At 43.5% G+C, this 17,506-nt stretch overlaps 1 protein-coding gene across 1 annotated transcript in view; it reads right to left on the reverse strand.

Annotated features, from left to right (window-relative positions):
• Nucleotides 1-518: 518 nt before the first annotated feature.
• The window catches only part of crip2 (cysteine-rich protein 2), a 54,137-nt gene continuing 37,149 nt past the window's right edge, over nucleotides 519-17,506 (reverse strand). The window contains exons 2-8 of the mRNA XM_039009017.1: nucleotides 13,206-13,300; nucleotides 4,516-4,573; nucleotides 2,255-2,389; nucleotides 1,782-1,850; nucleotides 1,494-1,588; nucleotides 1,120-1,177; nucleotides 519-887 (exon numbers count right to left, since the gene is read on the reverse strand). Coding sequence (XP_038864945.1) covers nucleotides 820-887; nucleotides 1,120-1,177; nucleotides 1,494-1,588; nucleotides 1,782-1,850; nucleotides 2,255-2,389; nucleotides 4,516-4,573; nucleotides 13,206-13,300 — 578 coding nt within the window. The 3' untranslated portion in view covers nucleotides 519-819. The remainder of the gene's footprint in view (nucleotides 888-1,119; nucleotides 1,178-1,493; nucleotides 1,589-1,781; nucleotides 1,851-2,254; nucleotides 2,390-4,515; nucleotides 4,574-13,205; nucleotides 13,301-17,506) is intronic.

Consider the following 17,506-nt stretch of genomic DNA (forward strand, 5'->3'; position numbering starts at 1 on the left):
GAATCATGCTTCACCATCTTGCAGTCCAACGGACGAATGCCAGGAGAACACTACCTGCCCCAAAGCATAGTGCCAACTGTAAAGTTTGGTGGAAGAGGAATAATGGTCTGGGGCTGTTTTTGATGATTCGGGCTAGGCCCCTTAGTTTCAGTGAAGGGAAATCTTAACGCTACAGCATACAATAACATTCATTGCATACGATTCTGTGCTTCCAACATTGAGGCAACATTTTGGGGAAGGCCCTTGCCTGTTTCAGCATGACAATGCCCCCGTGCACAAAGCGAGGTCCGTACAGAAATGGTTTGTCGAGGTCGGTGTCGAAGAACTTGACCCGGCCTGCATCCTTTGGGATGAATTGGAATGCAAACTGTGAGCCAGGCCTAATCGCCCAACATCAGTGCCCGACCTCATTAATGCTCTTGTGGCTGAATGGAAGCAAGATCACTAGCAATGTTCCAACATCTAATGGAAAGCCTTCCCAGAAGAGTGTAGGTTGTTATAGCAGCAAAGGGGGGACCAACTCCATATTAATGCCTATGATTTTGGAATCTACGAACAGGTGTCCACATACTTTTGGTCAGGTAGTGTATATTAGAGGACTGCAGTGCTAGGAGGCTGAGGTGGGCTGGGCCAGGTGGTGAAATATTTGGGGTCAGGGGTTAAATGGGAGGAGCTAGAAGAGAGGCCTTGGGTCTCTCAGGGCTGCTTATAGAAGGAGCTATAGGGGCTAAAGCCTAGTGTTAATAATACTGTGTTGGATTGTGGTATTAGTATTGGAGAGCTCAGGTTGAGGCTGGGGACGGGACAGACCGCAGTAGCTCAGGGCTGGGCCTCTGTGCTGACCTCCTTCTCGTAGATGTAGCTGCCTACACCTCCAGTGTTCACTCCTGGAGACACAAGAACACCACAGACAAACAGGCATCAGTATCAAATGCTGAAAATGTGTTACAGTATAACTAGTCACTTATTTTCTGTTGGTGGTTTAGCATCACTTTTATGTAAGAAGCTCAATATGATTATTTTAACAGCTATAACACACAGCATAGGCTATTGTTAAGGTATAGCTAATATTTATGGACAACAGCACCACCTAGTGGCTGAGTAAAGACAAGCACCTACCTTTGGGTCCAAAGAGACAAGCATAGCATGGCTTGTGGCAGTATGGCTGGCCATTATGCTGTTATAACACAAAAGACACTGTATGAAAATGTGTAATCATACCATGTATTCAATGAGAACATCCTAATTATGACGCATTTATGCCATTCAGGTGCATTCAAGAAAACCGGCTTGAGCAGGGTGCTGTGTAGATTCCCTAATCTTGATAACATAATGAGCAGTTATTTAGGATCCAAGATGATTCGTAGATCAGTGATTCTGTGTTGTGCCTTGCTCAGGCGGATTCCCTTGAACATTGATTATGTTTTTTTGCAGCTGGCCCCTTTCCTGTTTAAATTTCCTGCCTCTTTCACACCCCTCCTCAACTCTCCTACCTCTGCGTGGCTGCCGGCGGCCAGGGTCTTGCTGCACCTCTCACAGCGGAGACAGGGTCGATGCCAGTCCTTCCCCAGGGACGTCACCTTCTCAGCTGTCATACACACACACAATAACTTACAAATCAATGACCTCAGCGGCAGGTGCGGAAATGTTCAAATGTCATTCAAAAGGAAAGACACACAGGAGGACACGTCACCATGGCAACTGCACGACAGGTCCAGTTGTAATCTAACACCTAACCTGACAGTTTATTCTGAGCCTGGTAGTGTGCCATGGCTACTTACCAAAGTAGACCTTCTTGCTGCACCTGGGACACAGGTTGGCCTCACCAGAGAAGGTGGTGATGCTGGAAACTGTAAAGAAACAGAAGAGTCAGAAAGAGAGTTCACCAGCAGATAGCTACACGCGCACACACACACACACACACACACACACACACACACACACACACACACACACACACACACACACACGTATAGCCTCTGGTCTGCAACTGTGGGAAAACGCAGTGTGAACAGCTTGAGAAAGTCCACTGTGACCATCCCTGCTGTGAGCCTGGCCTGTATAGTAGGTCTCATCACTGAGTCAGCAGGAAGACAAGTCTACTTCTCCTTTCTATCAAACTCAGATCCGTAGGCAGCTACTTTCACTATTTCACAACTTTTCCCATGTCTTCACTTACTGTACATATGTGGACACATACACACATGCATGCGCGAAAGAACGTGCACACACACACACACACACTAGCATGTACCTTTGACAGGTGCCCTGGGTGCAAACACTTTCTTCTCCTCAGCAGGCTTGGGGGGGGCATCCAAGTCAGTAGAGGCTAGGTTATTGCTGACGGGGGCTTCATACACATAGGACCCTGCTCCGCCAATGTTCACACCTACAGCGGTCATAGGGTAGAGAGAAGTCACACTTTAGATTCAGACCAGTTTGGACACACCTACTAATTCAAGGGTTTTTCTTTATTTTGTACTGTTTTCTAAATGGTATAATAATAGTGAAGACATCAAAACCTATGAAAAAAATACAGATAGAATCATGTAGTAACCAAAAAAGTGATAAACAAATCAAAACATAATTTATATTTGAGATTCTTCAAAGTAGCCACCCTTTGCCTTGATGATTGCTTTACACACACTTGGCATTCTCTCAACCAGCTTCATGAGGTAGTCATTTACAGCCAGCAATTGCAGCCTTGCAGACCTTTGGCATTCTAGTTGTCAATTTGTTGAGGTAATCTGAAGAGATTTCACCCCATGCTTCCTGAAGCACCTCCCACAAGTTGGATTGGCTTGATAGGCACTTGTTAGGTACCATACAGTCAAGCACCTCCCACAACAGCTCAATAGGGTTGAGATCCGGTGACTGTGCTGGCCATTCCATTATAGACAGAATACCAGCTGACTGCTTCTTCCCTAAATAGTTCTTGCATAGTTTGGAGCTGTGCTTTGGGTCATTGTCCTGTTGTAGGAGGAAATTGGCTCTAATTAAGCGCCGTCCACAGGGTATGGCATGGCGTTGCAAAATGGAGTGATAGCCTTCCTTCTTCAAGATCCTTTTTACCCTGTACAAATCTCCCTCTTTACCAACACCAAAGCACCCACAGACCATCACATTGCCTCCACCATGCTTGACAGATGGCATCAAGCACTCCTCCAGCATCTTTTCATTTTTTCTGCGTCTCACGAATGTTCTTCTTTGTGATCCGAACACCTCAAACTTAGATTCGTCTGTCCATAACACTTTTTTCCAATCTTCCTCTGTCCAGTGTCTGTGTTCTTTTGCCCATCTTAATCTTTTATTTTTATTGGCCAGTCTGAGATATGGCTTTTTCTTTGCAACTCTGCCTAGAAGGCCAGCATCCCAGCCTCTTCACTGTTGACATTGATACTGGTGTTTTGCGGGTACTATTTAATTAAGTTGCCAGTTGAGGACTTGTAAGGCGTCTGTTTCTGAAACTAGACACTCTAATATACTTGTCCTCTTGCACAGTTGTGCACCGTGGCCTCCCACTCCTCTTTCTATTCTGGTTAGAGCCAGTTTGCGCTGTTCTGTGAAGGGAGTGGTACACAGCGTTGTACGAGATCTTCAGTTTCTTGGCAATTTCTCGCATGAAATAGCCTTCATTTCTCAGAACTAGACTGAAAAGTTTCAGAAGTAAGTTCTTTGTTTCTGGCCATTTTGAGCCTGTAATCAACCCCACAAATGCCGATGCTCCAGATACTCAACTAGTCTAAAGAAGGCCAGTTTTATTGCTTCTTTAAATCAGGACAACAGTTTTCAGCTGTGCTAACATAATTTCAAAAGGGTTTTCTAATGATCAATTAGCCTTTTAAAATGATCAACTTGGATTAGCTAACACAACGTGCCATTGGAGCACAGGAGTGATTGGAGTGGTTGCTGACAATGGGCCTCTGTATGCCTATGTAGATATTCCATTAAAAAATCTGCAGTTTCCAGCTACAATAGTCATTTACAACATGAACAATGTCTACACTGTATTTCTGATCAATTTGATGTTATTTTAATGGACATACAATTTGCTTTTCTTTCAAAAACAAGGACATTTGTAAGTGACCCAGAAAACCAGCAGGCTCCGGAGCTCGTAGGGAAGGATTTGAATACCCCTAACCACACAACTCTATTCACAACTTTTAACAACTTCCACTGAACATTTTACAAAAACACATTCACTTGAAGAACAGTGCAGATGCAAAGTTTGGTAACAGAATGACGGTTCGTGCTGTTTGTGCCGTCATTCTGTTAACAAACTTTGCGTCCGCACTTTTCTTCAAGTTAAATGTGTTTTTGTAAAGTTGTCAGTGGAAATTGTTAAAAGTTGTCCTTGTGCATGGAGTCGTATGGTTCGTTTAACTTTGCAATCATTGGTTTTTGTTTGGCATACATTTTAAAGTGAAACATCTGAGACTCAGCATCATTCGGTTACCATGGAATTGCCCTCCTGATCTAACGTCTGCCTTATGACAATAGTAAGATGTACTTCACCTTTTGGTCCAAAGAGGGCAGCATAGCATGGTTTGTGGCAGAAGGGCTTCCCATCATGCTGTAGACAGGGAATAAAGAGAAGAATGACTGACGGTGAGTAAATAACATTTATAAGCCCAAACCTCACAAGACTGACAACCATAGCTCGGAAATTTACACCTTCTAGCCAGACTCATGCATCTTTGGAAAACAAAAAGGTCAGAAGGGACCTTGGACATTCTCCTCCAATACAGTGAGGAGGCCGGGAAGAGAGAGGATGAATTGAGATACAGCCAAAGTGACAAGGCAGAGGGGGATGAAGGAGGCTATGGTACCAACGCCACAGCACAGGGCCACGTGCCAATGCCGACTGTGGGAACAAACTGCTTTAGTCGCACAATCCCTCCACACCCACGTGGCATCTTATTCCACTCAGAAACCCACAGAGTAGAAAACAGCCTGTTTCTCTTCTCAACTATCTATAATGTATTACCCATGACAGGAAGTAAATGTAGCTCTGTAACAGGAGCTAGAAACAGACAGGCAGACACAGTGTGTGTGTGTTAAACAGACAGACACAGATGCGTAGGGGTTGTAACATCTATGGGGCCTATAGAGTAAAAGTTCTGGTAATATTAGTCTCTCTCTCTCTGACTAATAGGCACTGATGGGTTTGTCAGGAGGGAAGGTCCAGCACACAGGACTTCATTGTGTCCACTAGACAGCTCTGGTCCCCTCACAGTTCTGGTTGTAATTTCCCTACAGCAGGACCAGTAGGACCTGAAAGATGGATTACCCAGCCCAGTGTGTGGTTATAATTCCCTGCAGTATGAGTACCCTAAAGATGGATCAACTTTCCCAGTCCAGAGCCCAGAGCCTAGCCCACTCACTTCCCAGATACAAAAAGGAGGAGACATTCGCCTTTCCAATTTTCCCACATTCATTTCTGCCTCATGCACCAATTAATGTTGTTACTTCTTTGACCAGAGAAAGTGAAATATTCCTCTATATTATAAAAGACAAGCCGCTTATAATAACAACGCAAACTTATGGAAACACTTTGCTACACTCATTAATTGCAGCTGCAGTGCTGGTTGTAGTGTGAGTGGAAATAGGGAGAATGCACACTTTATGGCTTATAAAAGTGGTGATCAAATTATTGACCGTGCTGAATAAGGGCTCCCGAGTGGCACAGCGGTCTAAGTCACTACATACCCTGGTTCAATTCCAGGCTGTATCACAACCGGTCGTGATTGGGAGTCCCATAGGGCAGTGCACAATTGGCCCAGCATCGTCCGGGTTTGGCTGGGGTAGGCCGCCATTGTAAATAAGAATTTGTTCTTAACGGACTTGCCTAGTTAAATAAAGGTAAAATAAATCATTTAAAAAATGACTTAAAACATGAACTTACTCAAAAACAGCAGCTCTCTGCTGCGTTCGTTGAGTCTCTCTAGTCATAGTTTTAAACATTTTGTAATATCACACTATAAATTTCACTGTGTGTTCAAGTCTTCTTTTTACAGTCTAGGGCACAAGGTCAACTGTGCAGACATGGTGATCTGAGCTATCTAATTGGCCAGCGGGAGGCCTATAAGTGCACCTGATTTGCTCTCTGGGCGTGCCAGGTAGGTGGTTCTACCTTCAGACACATGACATGTTTAAAAATGTAAACACTTTGCTCTCCTGGTGCTAGGGCCGCTGAATCAAGTGCACTAACCGCCAACAGCGTAAAACAAAACAAAAAATAGGAACACAAGGCTTCATCGTTGTTTTTTATGGTTTGGTGATCAACTAGGAATGTCGATCACATTCGACCAGTTGGTGACCACTGCAATACACTTTTACAACATTGGTTTCATTTGAATAATATTGAAGTACTAACAATGGAATGTTCCTCAATAAAACTGAAGAAGATGGGACTTTAAACAGCTGTCCCAACTCTGTTGTAACTAAAGATCCCATGGGGGGGGGGGGTGTTGCTTATATTTGTCCTGTTTTCACTGCATGTGTATATCAAACTGTATTCCTATCATGTAATACTATATAGAAAAATACCATGTGTATGAATCATGTATTAAGTAACAAAATATTTTTAAAAAATAGTTAAAAGTAAGTTACTTTTGTACTCCGGGGGTGGATGGGCCAATAAAATAAATACAAAGAAAGAGTATGTATGTAAGTGGGGTTAGGGTGGTGAGCTTCCCCTGTTTAGAGTGGGGTTAGGGTGGTGAGTTTCCCCTGTTTAGAGTGGGGTTAGGGTGGTGAGTTTCCCGTTTAGAGTGGGGTTAGGGTGGTGAGTTTCCCCTGTTTAGAGTGGGGTTAGGGTGGTGAGTTTCCCGTTTAGAGTGGGGTTAGGGTGGTGAGTTTCCTCTGTATAGTGTTTTTTTTCTGTGAACATTTCTGTGAAACTGTATGTTTTGCTTGTTGATTTTGAAAATCAAAATGTGCCAATTTGTTTGACTACATGCCATTTAAAAAACAATGCAGATATTGGAGTAAACCTATTTTGGGTTAAGACAAGTAACTATGAGAAAGGGCAAACCTTGTAATAAGCTTGCAAGCTGAATTTGAATAAGATATCCGATTTACACTGCATTTATAATGGTTGGTTTTACTATATCTAATAACTTACCAAACCATTGATGAATCACTAAATAAAATAAATACATGTCTCTCGTCTGCCCCTGCAAGCCGGTCGGTCGCTATACGCGTCATCACACTCCCTCATCTAATTGGTCGAGTAGGTGAGCCTTCTGACTTTGTCGCTGTAGTAACTAGTGACAAACAAGGTGTTGTAGCAAAAGAGTTGCCTAGGCAACACCCTCCCTGCAGCAGCAGCACACAAAGAAATATAATGAATAGAAGGCTTGGAACCTCTAACCCTGTCAACACTTGCAATGGCTGCCTGATGCAATAATTTCCATGGTAACGTAGAATGTTCATTCAAATGATTTTATCTGATGTGACTCATGCAATGGAATGTATTTTTTGTAATGTCAGTTGAGAAGTGATGGGTACACTTCCTGCTTTTACTTCCTCCTTTTACTTCCTGCTTTGCTCCTATTAGTAGACTCGCAATGGCCACCAGTCCACCCATTATGCCATCATTGACATGAATGGAGACACCAGTTCTATTCATTCTATTTCTATGGCAGCACATGCAGTCAGGAGTGGAGGAGAGAAGAAAACGAACGCGTTTCTTTTTTCGCTATCCGAACGGTCATTACGGTGACCGCAATCATTTGGCTGGCCAACTACCGTCATCCAAAATCCATGACCGTCACAGCCCTAGTCTTTCCCTGACCCCGAATCCGATCTCATACAACCCCCTTCCTCGTGAGACACACACACACCACCACCGCTCATCCTGCTCCCTTGGCATTTGCGTGGTAAGACCCAGGCCCATTATCAACTGTATATCAACAGGTATACAGGTGAGGGGGATTAGTACAGACATGATCTTGGAAGGTTCTCTGTGTGTAGTAACAGAGTTATGACCTCCTCCTTGGATAGAGCCAGGATGAAGGCTTGGCCTGTGTGTGTGTATGCATAATGTGTACTATGGAGGCTTGCTAAAGGCTTCTGCATGCTTCAGTTGGCTGGCGGCTAGTCGAACTCGCATACTCCTTTAAAAAAAGACCTTCACTTAAAAAAATGAGAAAAAGATGCAATAGCCTGTTTTAGAGGTCGACCGATTAATCGGAATGGCCGATTAATTAGGGCCAATTTCAAGTTTTCATAACAATCGGAAACCTGTATTTTGGACGGCGTTTTATTTTAATTTTATTATTTTTACACCTTTATTTAACTAGGCAAGTCAGTTAAGAACACATTCTTATTTTCAATGGACAGCCTAGGAACGGTGGGTTAACTGCCTTGTTCAGGGGCAGAACGACAGATTTTTACCTTGTCAACTCGGGGATTCAATCTTGCAACCTTACGGTTTACATTGCACTCCATGAGGAGCCTGCCTGTTACGCGAATGCAGTAAGAAGCCAAGGTAAGTTGCTAGCTAGCATTAAACTTATCTTATAAAAAACAATCAATCAGTCATAATCACTAGTTATAACTACACATGGTTGATGATATTACTAGTTTATCTAGCGTGTCCTGCGTTGCATATAATCGATGCGGTGGCATTCGCGAAAAAGGACCGTCGTTGCTCCAACGTGTACCTAACCATAAACATCAATGCCTTTCTTAAAATCAATACACAAGTATATATTTTTAAACCTGCATATTTAGCTAAAATAAATCCAGGTTAGCAGGCAATATTAACCAGGTGAAATTGTGTCATTTCTCTTGCGTTCATTGCACGCAGAGTCAGGGTATATGCAACAGTTTGGGCCGCCTGGCTCGTTGCGAAAATTTGACAGAATTTTACGTAATTATGACATAACATTGAAGGTTGTGCAATGTAACAGGAATATTTAGCCTTATGGATGCCACCCGTTAGATAAAATACGGAATGGTTCTGTATTTCACTGAAAGAATAAACGTTTTGTTTTCGAGATGATAGTTTCCGGACTCGACCACATTAATGACCTAAGGCTCGTATTTCTGTGTGTTATTATGTTATAATTATGTCTATGATTTGATAGAGCAGTCTGACTGAGCGATGGTAGGGACCAGCAGGCTCGTAAGCATTCATTCAAACAGCACTTTCGTGCGTTTTGCCAGCAGATCGTCGCTGTGCTTCAAGCATTGCGCTGTTTATGACTTCAAGCCTATCAACTCCCGAGATTAGGCTGGTGTAACCGATGTGAAATGGCTAGCTAGTTAGCGGGGTGTGCGCTAATAGCGTCTCAAACGTCACTCGCTCTGAGACTTGGAGTAGTTGTTCCCCTTGCTCTGCATGGGTAACGCTGCTTTGAGGGTGGCTGTTGTCGATGTGTTCCTGGTTCGAGCCCAGGTAGGAGCGAGGAGAGGGACGGAAGCTATACTGTTACACTGGCAATACTAAAGTGCCTATTAAGAACATCCAATAGTCAAAGGTATATGAAATACAAATCGTATAGAGAGAAATAGTCCTATAATTCCTATAATAACTACAACCTAAAACTTCTTACCTGGGAATATTGAAGACTCATGTTAAAAGGAACCACCAGCTTTCATATGTTCTCATGTTCTGAGCAAGGAACATAAACGTTAGCTTTCTTACATGGCACATAATGCACTTTTACTTTCTCAAACACTTGTTTTTGCATTATTTAAACCAAATTGAACATGTTTCATTATTTATTTGAGGCTAAATTGATTTTATTGATGTATTATATTAAGTTAAAATAAGTGTTCATTCAGTATTGTTGTAATTGTCATTATTACAAATAAATAAATAAATAAATAAAATCGTCCGATTAATCTGTTTCGTTTTTTTTTGGTCCTCCAATAATCGGTATCGGCGTTGAAAAATCATAAATCGGTCGACCTCTAGCCTGTTTGTCCATCTTGAGGCGCCGTAGCCAGTATACACTTCCACAAAATAGTCAGAATTAATCTAAGAAATTGCAGTATTTCCCAAGTGAAAAAATGTGTGTGAAATCAAGTCGTCTCTCAAATTGCAAGAATCACTACTGTTGACCAATGACCAACGAATCACTACTGTTGACCAATGACCAACGAATCACTACTGTTGACCAATGACCAACGAATCACTTACTGTTGACCAATGACCAACGAATCACTACTGTTGACCAATGACCAACGAATCACTACTGTTGACCAATGACCAACGAATCACTACTGTTGACCAATGACCAACGAATCACTACTGTTGACCAATGACCAACGAAGGCGTGTAGACTTCAGCTCTGAACTTCAGCTTGCATTGAAAAAAAGTATTAGTGTGCACGAACAGCTGAAAAAAACCTTGCCGAAGACCTAAACTAACAAAAACATTACAATATGTCGTCATAACAAATGCACAAACTGTTCATAACTGTTTCGGATGGGAAGTATGTGGATGACCTTATGACTCTGCCATCTGCCATCCATGGAGCCCCAGGGGGCAGTGGTGCCATCTCCCCCCTCGTTATCCCCCTGTCCTCCTGCTTATAGAGACCCTGACCTCTGCTGTACTGGGCCTGGGATCTCCTCACAGCACACTGACTACATTCCATGTCTTTTCTTATAGTACACTACTAACCCCCCCCCCCCCCCCCCCCCACTCCATCTCTGAACCATCCCTTCAGTTCCATGATGATGGGGTACAGATTTTTCCGACCACGGCAATGCACTCACCATGGCAATGTAGCCTAAGGCTGCTGGTTGGATTTGGGATGTGCTGTCAATGGAGAGGATGGACTAGAGTACATCTAATCGTGTGTGTGTGTGTGTGTGTGTGTGTCTGATCTACTGTCTGTCCATGGAGTGGAGGGCGGACAACAACAACAAACCAGGCCAGTATTGCCAACATCTACTAGTAGTCTGGTCCCAGATCTGTTTGTGCTGTATTGGAGTTGGTTAAAGCCTGGTCCCAGATCTGTTTGTGCTGTATTGGAGTTGGTTAAAGCATTTTTACATTTACATTTTAGTCATTTAGCAGACGCTCTTATCCAGAGCGACTTACAGTAGAGTGCATACATTTTATTACATTTTTACATACTGAGACAAGGATATCCCTACCGGCCAAACCCTCCCCCTAACCCGGACGACGCTATGCCAATTGTGCGTCGCCCCACGGACCTCCCGGTTGCGGCCGGCTGCGACAGAGCCTGGGCGCGAACCCAGAGACTCTGGTGGCGCAGCTAGCACTGCGATGCAGTGCCCTAGACCACTGCGCCACCCGGGAGGTCTAAAGCCTGGTCCCAGATCTGTTTGTGCTTTAATTGGATTTGGTTATCGCGTGGTCCCAGATCTATTTACAGTATATTGTACAACAAGATCTGGGACCAGGCTTATCTACTGGGGTCTGGAGGGAAATTGTGGAGAGGACATGGAAAAAGAACATTTATATGATGTAATGATGATAGAGAGATTAAACAACCCAGGCTAGGACTGGTATCTACTGACGACTGGCTAGCCTCTGGTCTGAGCTGGGTGGGGAATAGCTTTTGTGATTTTGTGTCATAAAAAGCTGCAGAATTCACATCCTTCTTTCCTTCCTGTTCTGTTCTGATCCTGACCAAGGGACAGAGCTGTTTCACACTGACATAACCGATATCAAATCAAATGTTATTTGTCACATACGCCGAATACAACAGGTGCAGTTCAAGAAAGTGTTAAGTAAAAAGTAACACAATAAAATTACATAACAATAACAAGGCTATATACAGGGGGTACTGGTACCCAAGTCAGTGTGTGGGGGTAATTTGAGGTCATTTGTGCAGGTAGGGGTAAAGTGACTATGCATAGATAATAAACAATGAGTATCAGCTGTGTAAAAACAAGGGGCGGGGGGTCAATGTAAATAGTCCAGGTGGCCATTTGATTAATTGTTCAACAGTCTTATGGCTTGGGGGTAGAAACTGTTAAGGAGCCTTTTGGACCTAGACTTGGCGTTCCGGTACCGTGCTGTAGCAGAGAGAACAGTCTATGACTTGGGTGACTGGAGTCCTTTGACAATTTTTTGGGCCTTCCTCTGACACTGCCTAGTATATATAAGTCCTGGATGGCAGGAAGCTTGGCTCCAGTGATGTATTGGGCCGTACATACTACCCTCTGTATCGCCTTACAGTCGGATGCCGAGCAGTTGCCATACCAGGCGGTGATGCAACCGGTCATGATGCTCTCGATGTGCAGCTGTAGAACTTTTTGAGGATCTGGGGACCCATGCCAAATCTTTTCAGTCTCCTGAGGGGGAAAAGGAGTTGTCGTGCCCTCTTCACGACTGTCTTGGTATGTTTGGACCGTGATAGTTTGTTGGTGATGTGGACACCAAGGAACTTGAAACTCTCAACCCACTCCACTACTGCCCCGTCGATGTTAATGGGGGTCTGATCGGCCTTCCTTTTCATGTAGTCCACGAGCATCATGAGGATGGACAATTATGTGGATATATTGAAGCAACATCTCAGGACATCAGTTAGGAAGTTAAAGCTTGGTTGCAAATGGGTCTTCCAAATGGACAATGACCCCAAGCATACTTCCAAAGTTGTGGCAAAATGGCTTTAAGGACAACAACGTCAAGGTGGGCAGAACTGAAAAAACGTGTGCGAGCAAGGAGGTCTACAAACCTGACTCAGTTACACCAGCTCTGTCAGGAGGAATGGGACAACTTTCACTCAACTTATTGTGGGAAGCTTGTGGAAGGCTACCTGAAATGTTTGACCCAAGTTAAACAATTTAATGGCAATCCTAACAAATACTAATTGGGTGTATACTTTTGAGTGTATACTTCTGACCCACTGGGAAATGTGATGAAAGAAATAAAAGCTGGAATAAATCATTCTCTCTATTATTATTCTGACATTTCACATTCTTAAAATGAAGTGGTGATCCTAACTGACCTAAGACAGGGACTTTTTACTAGGATTAAATGTCAGGAATTGTGAAAAACTGAGTTTAAATGTATTTGGCTAAGGCGTATGTAAACTTCTGACTTCAACCGAATCTGGATGTAGTGTGAGTGAGTGTGTGAGTGAGTGTCTGTGTGTGTCAATCAGTCAATTTAAAACTGGGTTTTCCGACTAGGTTATACCTCGTGGACCTATAGGGATTGATCCTATGCCTGTAAGCCTACAGACCCATAGACATCATTGATTATCGCTCACCTCAGCATGTCCCCCTGCGTTCAGGGTTTTGTTACAGCGGCCACACTTCAGACAGAACTTATGCCAGTCCTTCCCCAGAGATGCCACCTTCTCAGCTAGAGAGAGAGATGAGAGAGAGGAGAGAGAGAGCGAGCGAGGACGAGAAGACGTAATGAGTGTAAACACGCTTAAATAATGGAGGCATTTCATTGAAATCAATGACTACACTTCCTTATCTCTTAGAAGGCTGTTACTTTCAGTTCCTTAGAGAGCGTAGGTCATTGCTTTACAGTATAATGATTTTCTGTTCACTCCACTGATTATTCTCTTGCCTCCTCAGAGCTCAGAGAAGGGCACATTAGGCTATTGTCTGAGGGTGCTAGTGCACGATACAGGACGCTGCTGTAATAATGTCATCATCACACAGACAGACGGCAGATGCATGAGGCCGAGTACAGCTGGACAGCAGGGTGTCAACAGCTAACCCAGATCCCTTAATATCCTTCCTCTCCCTTCCTCTCTCTATACCCCTCCCTCATCCCCCTCTGACCCCCCCCCCCCAACCCCACTTCTCCTCATCCACCCAGTTTCTATCCCCTTTCACCAGTCTTAGTCTCTCTCCCAAACCAAACCAGACATTCCCCAGACAGGAGTGGTCCTAATTATAGCCAAGTTTACAATTATACCCACCTCCCTCTCCCTCCCTCAGACAATGGTCCAGAAGAGGCCCGTAGGACCAGCTAACTTCACTACAGGAAACACCTTCTCTAATCATGGCAGGCCACAATCAGCCGGACGTCAGGCCGCTTCCTACAGTACACCTTCCTTATCGCCCCCTTCCTCCCTCCCTCTCTTCTCCACCTGGAGTCAGCAGGATTGTTTCAGAAGGATTGTTTCAGACCCCCCCCCTCAGCTCAGCGACTGACTTCCCTCCAGGCAGTTCATTTTGTCTCCAAGACAGTTTCGCTGTCAACTGCACTAAAACAAAAACAGGATGTAGACAGTAACTACAGTTGGACCTCCCACAAACACAACATAACACAGCCTAACCTGAACATATCATCAGTGATAATAGTTGCAGGGGTCAGGGGAAATACCCCCAAATCACAGATTAGCCTCTAAATCAATGATTTCTAACCAAACAGTGACAGTGTCCAAAGAGAATTTATGAGTGGGATAGGAGGGACATGAAGAGGCTATAATGCCAGCCAGCCAGTCCTCTGTCATTGTGTGTGTGTGTTGTGCGTGCTGAGGGACAGAAGGCTATGCCAGCCAGCCCTCTGTCATTGTATGAGGGTTAGGTGATAAACTGAACAAATAAAAAAGCTCTTCAGTTTAAATGGATGTTATTATTGTAAGAGGAGAGACGTTGTTAAAAGGGGTGTCTGGGTTACGAGTGTGTGAGTTATAGTGTGTGTGTGTGTGTGTGTGTGTTGCAGTGTAGGGGAATGGTCCGGCTGTCTATCCTCCAGCCAACCACTCCCCCTATACGATACCACACACACACATACCATTATCCAGCCTGGGTGACTGGAGGCACAAACACACACAGTGTGACCCTTTCCCACTATGGCTAGAGAACATACAGTATTGGCACCCTTGCACATTTCTTAAATAATTCCCTATTTCTTCTCAAATAAATAGAAAAAAGTATATATACTTTGGTTCTCCACAACCTGTTATTGGATTTTCAACATTGCAGAAACAATTTTATTTTTGTAAGCTTAAGTTTCCAATTTTAATTCAGAAAACCAAGACAAAAAGGCATCGAAAAAATTATTGCTTGCATACCCTTTGGCCAAGATAACTGCCAACAATCGCTTCTTGGAGCCACCAATGAGCTTGAATTTTGCCCACTTTTCAGCATCAAACTGCTCTAATTCATCAATGTTTGAGGGGTACCCTCCACTAACTACTGTTTCGGTCCTTTGTAGCTCAGTTGGTAGAGCATGGCGTGTGTAACGCCACAGTAGTGGGTTCGAATCCCGGGACCACCCATAGCTAAAATGAATACATGCAAATTGACTAAGTCAATTTGGATAAAGCGTCTGCTAAAAGGCGTTATTTATTATTATTATTCTGACCATTGGTTATGGATGTGGTTCAGATCTGGACTTTCGCTGGCCCCTCCAGAACAGTCCAGTGTATCTTCTTGAACCATTCCAGGGTGCTTTTGATGTGTTTGGGGTCGTTGTCTTGCTGGAAGACCCACAACCTTCAGAGACACTGGGTTGAACATTGCACTCCATAACACCTTGATAATCAGCTGATTTCATGATGTCTTGCACACATTCAATCCCCCCAGTTTCAGAGGCAGCAAAGCAACCCCACAGCATTATCCAACCTCCCCCATGTTTTATTGTAGGGAGGGTGTTGTGTTCTTTGAATGCTGTGGCGTTTCTTTGCTGCCTCTGGCACTGGGGACCTTGAACGTGTGCAAGACATCATGAAATCAGCAGATTATGAGGTGTTTTGGGGTCTGATGTTCAACCAAGTGTCCAAAATCAGGGTCTCCAATGAAGATTGTGGGACTTCCAGCAGGATAACGATCCCAAACACATCAAAAAACACCTATGAATGGTTCAAGAAGAAACACTGGACTGTTCTGGAGTGGCCAGCGAGTAGAAAGATGCAGCAAGCGCATTGATGGCTACAAGAAGAGTTTGTCTGAAGTTATCTTGGCCAAAGGCTGTGCAACCAAGTACTAGCTCCGGGGTGCCAACAGTTTTGTTCATGCCATGTCTTTATTTTCTAAACAAATTGTTTAAACTTAAGTAAACAAAATTTAAATTGGTTCTGCAATGTTGAACATCCAATAAGGTGCGGGGACCAAGTTATTTGAGAAGAAATAGGTAATTATTTAAGAAAAGTGCAAGGGTGCCAATATTTCCGCCCTATAAAAATCGGTTATATTTTTCACCTGATTGCGTTTAGTTTTTGGCAAAACTATAGGGCCCTATAATATATTTGAATGCAACTGTAACTCTGAATAATAACACCCAGTAACGGCTGACTCTTATTCCTGCGGGATTCCGTGAAGTTCTATAGTCAAGTTCTGGACAGGACAGGATAGACAGTCTACAGGATTGGGCAGTACAGGAATAGTTATGAGCTTTTATGATGGGGGAAGGGGTGGGGGGGTTATAAATATGTCATGTGTGGCGCATTTCATACAAAAAAAAAACACTGTCTAGGCCTAATATAGTATACTTTATTAAAATCTTTACAAAATAAATAGCCATTTCCCCCTCCCCTTCCTTCGGCTCATTCTGTCGTCTCGCTCCAGTTGTAGCCAGTCACTACTTTATCTTAGATGCACGCAGAGACGTACACAATTACACATGTCCATGAGTTCATCCGACTCTAGAAAAGTACAAAAAGTTAATTGCCAAAATCTCTTAATGTGGTTGTTATCTGCTGTGTACAGGCAACTGTCTCATGAGCGCTGTGCAGCAGCCAAATGGAGCAGTTGCTATGGCTACTCACTCGCATAGCAGCTGTATCGCATTAGTGGAAACCAAGACTGTTCTCAGGGCAAATCTGCCGATTTTGACTAGCAGAAGTGACTTTTCGAAGCAGGTTAGGATAATTAACGTGGGAGGTTAGGATAATTAGGTTACGGTTAGGTAAATGCTAATATTGTCCCTGATGCAACGCAAACATTATCTACCTACAACCAGGCTTGCCCTGAGAACAGTCTTGGTGTGCCGAGTACTCGGACAAAACGAGTATCATAACGGATATGGAGAATTTTCTGAATACGACATCAGTAAAAAAATAAAAAATCCGCTGCCAGCATGCTTCTCTTTCACTCAAACAGTGTGAAGCTCTAAACAGCCATTGGCTAGTTCGTCTGTCTGTATAGAAACGGGCGGGGTATCGGTTGAGCCTGCTGCAGCGATTGGATTAGAACAAGCCGCTCTTCCTCTGCTCTCACTTCCACAGACACATGCATGGCTGTTTCACTCACTCACAGTCACTCATCTCAAGGCACAAGTCTGCCCTTCTCCAAACATTGTGTATGAATCAGAATCCGTAGCTAGTCATTGTTGTTCAATCTAGTTATTTACTGTCAACTTTGCTGAGGCCATATGGTTGTTTTTGTCTATCTACCTGGTGTTGTTGAGTTTGCTACTTTGTCCGTATAATTATTCCATTGCTGATAACGTCTGTCGTTATGTCATGATCCAAGCCCAAGCTTGCTTGCTATTTTTTTTTTTATTCTCGCCCAAGCATGTTTACCGAGTAACAGATCATTAGAAGATAAAATTACAAATGTATATAGTTTATTTTGATTGTACAAATGTTGTGGCACAAGTGTT

Source organism: Salvelinus namaycush, chromosome 15 (genome assembly GCF_016432855.1).
Source record: "Salvelinus namaycush isolate Seneca chromosome 15, SaNama_1.0, whole genome shotgun sequence".
NCBI lineage: Eukaryota > Metazoa > Chordata > Actinopteri > Salmoniformes > Salmonidae > Salvelinus > Salvelinus namaycush.